The 391-nt window shown below is 53.2% G+C and overlaps 1 protein-coding gene across 1 annotated transcript; it reads left to right on the forward strand.

Moving 5' to 3' along the window:
- Nucleotides 1–151: 151 nt before the first annotated feature.
- Nucleotides 152–391, forward strand: PPTG_21346 (hypothetical protein; the record flags this gene model as incomplete). Its single annotated transcript, XM_008896599.1, has 1 exon — nt 152–391. One exon carries the CDS (start codon nt 152–154, stop codon nt 389–391), a length of 240 nt encoding a protein of 79 aa, XP_008894847.1.

Genomic DNA, 391 nt, shown 5'->3' on the forward strand with positions numbered 1-391 from the left:
GACGGACGGCGAGTCGCTGGTGGGGATCACAACTACCAGCGTGACCATCACGAAACACACTCTGCGCAACGTGTTTCCACACTTGCGCACCACCGACAACAGCGATCGGAACGGTAAGCTAGCAGAGCAGCTTCTGAACCAACGACTTGTTATGCGCGGGTCAACGTGTTTCGAGTGGGACTACTCGACTAGCCGCGTGACAAGGGTGGTATCCCAAAGCGACATGCTGGCGCCGATGTTGGTTCTACTTGACAACATGGAGGACGTAGCTCGGGTTTTCGAACAGGCGCTCATTTCTCCGGAACTCCAGTGGAAGCGGGTACTGTATTACAATGCTTTACCTCTGCGGTGTAGTATCTCGACCCATTCATCAACTCCTAAACTTTATTAG

This window comes from Phytophthora parasitica (genome assembly GCF_000247585.1).
Source record: "Phytophthora parasitica INRA-310 unplaced genomic scaffold supercont2.4, whole genome shotgun sequence".
Classification (NCBI taxonomy): domain Eukaryota; phylum Oomycota; class Peronosporomycetes; order Peronosporales; family Peronosporaceae; genus Phytophthora; species Phytophthora nicotianae.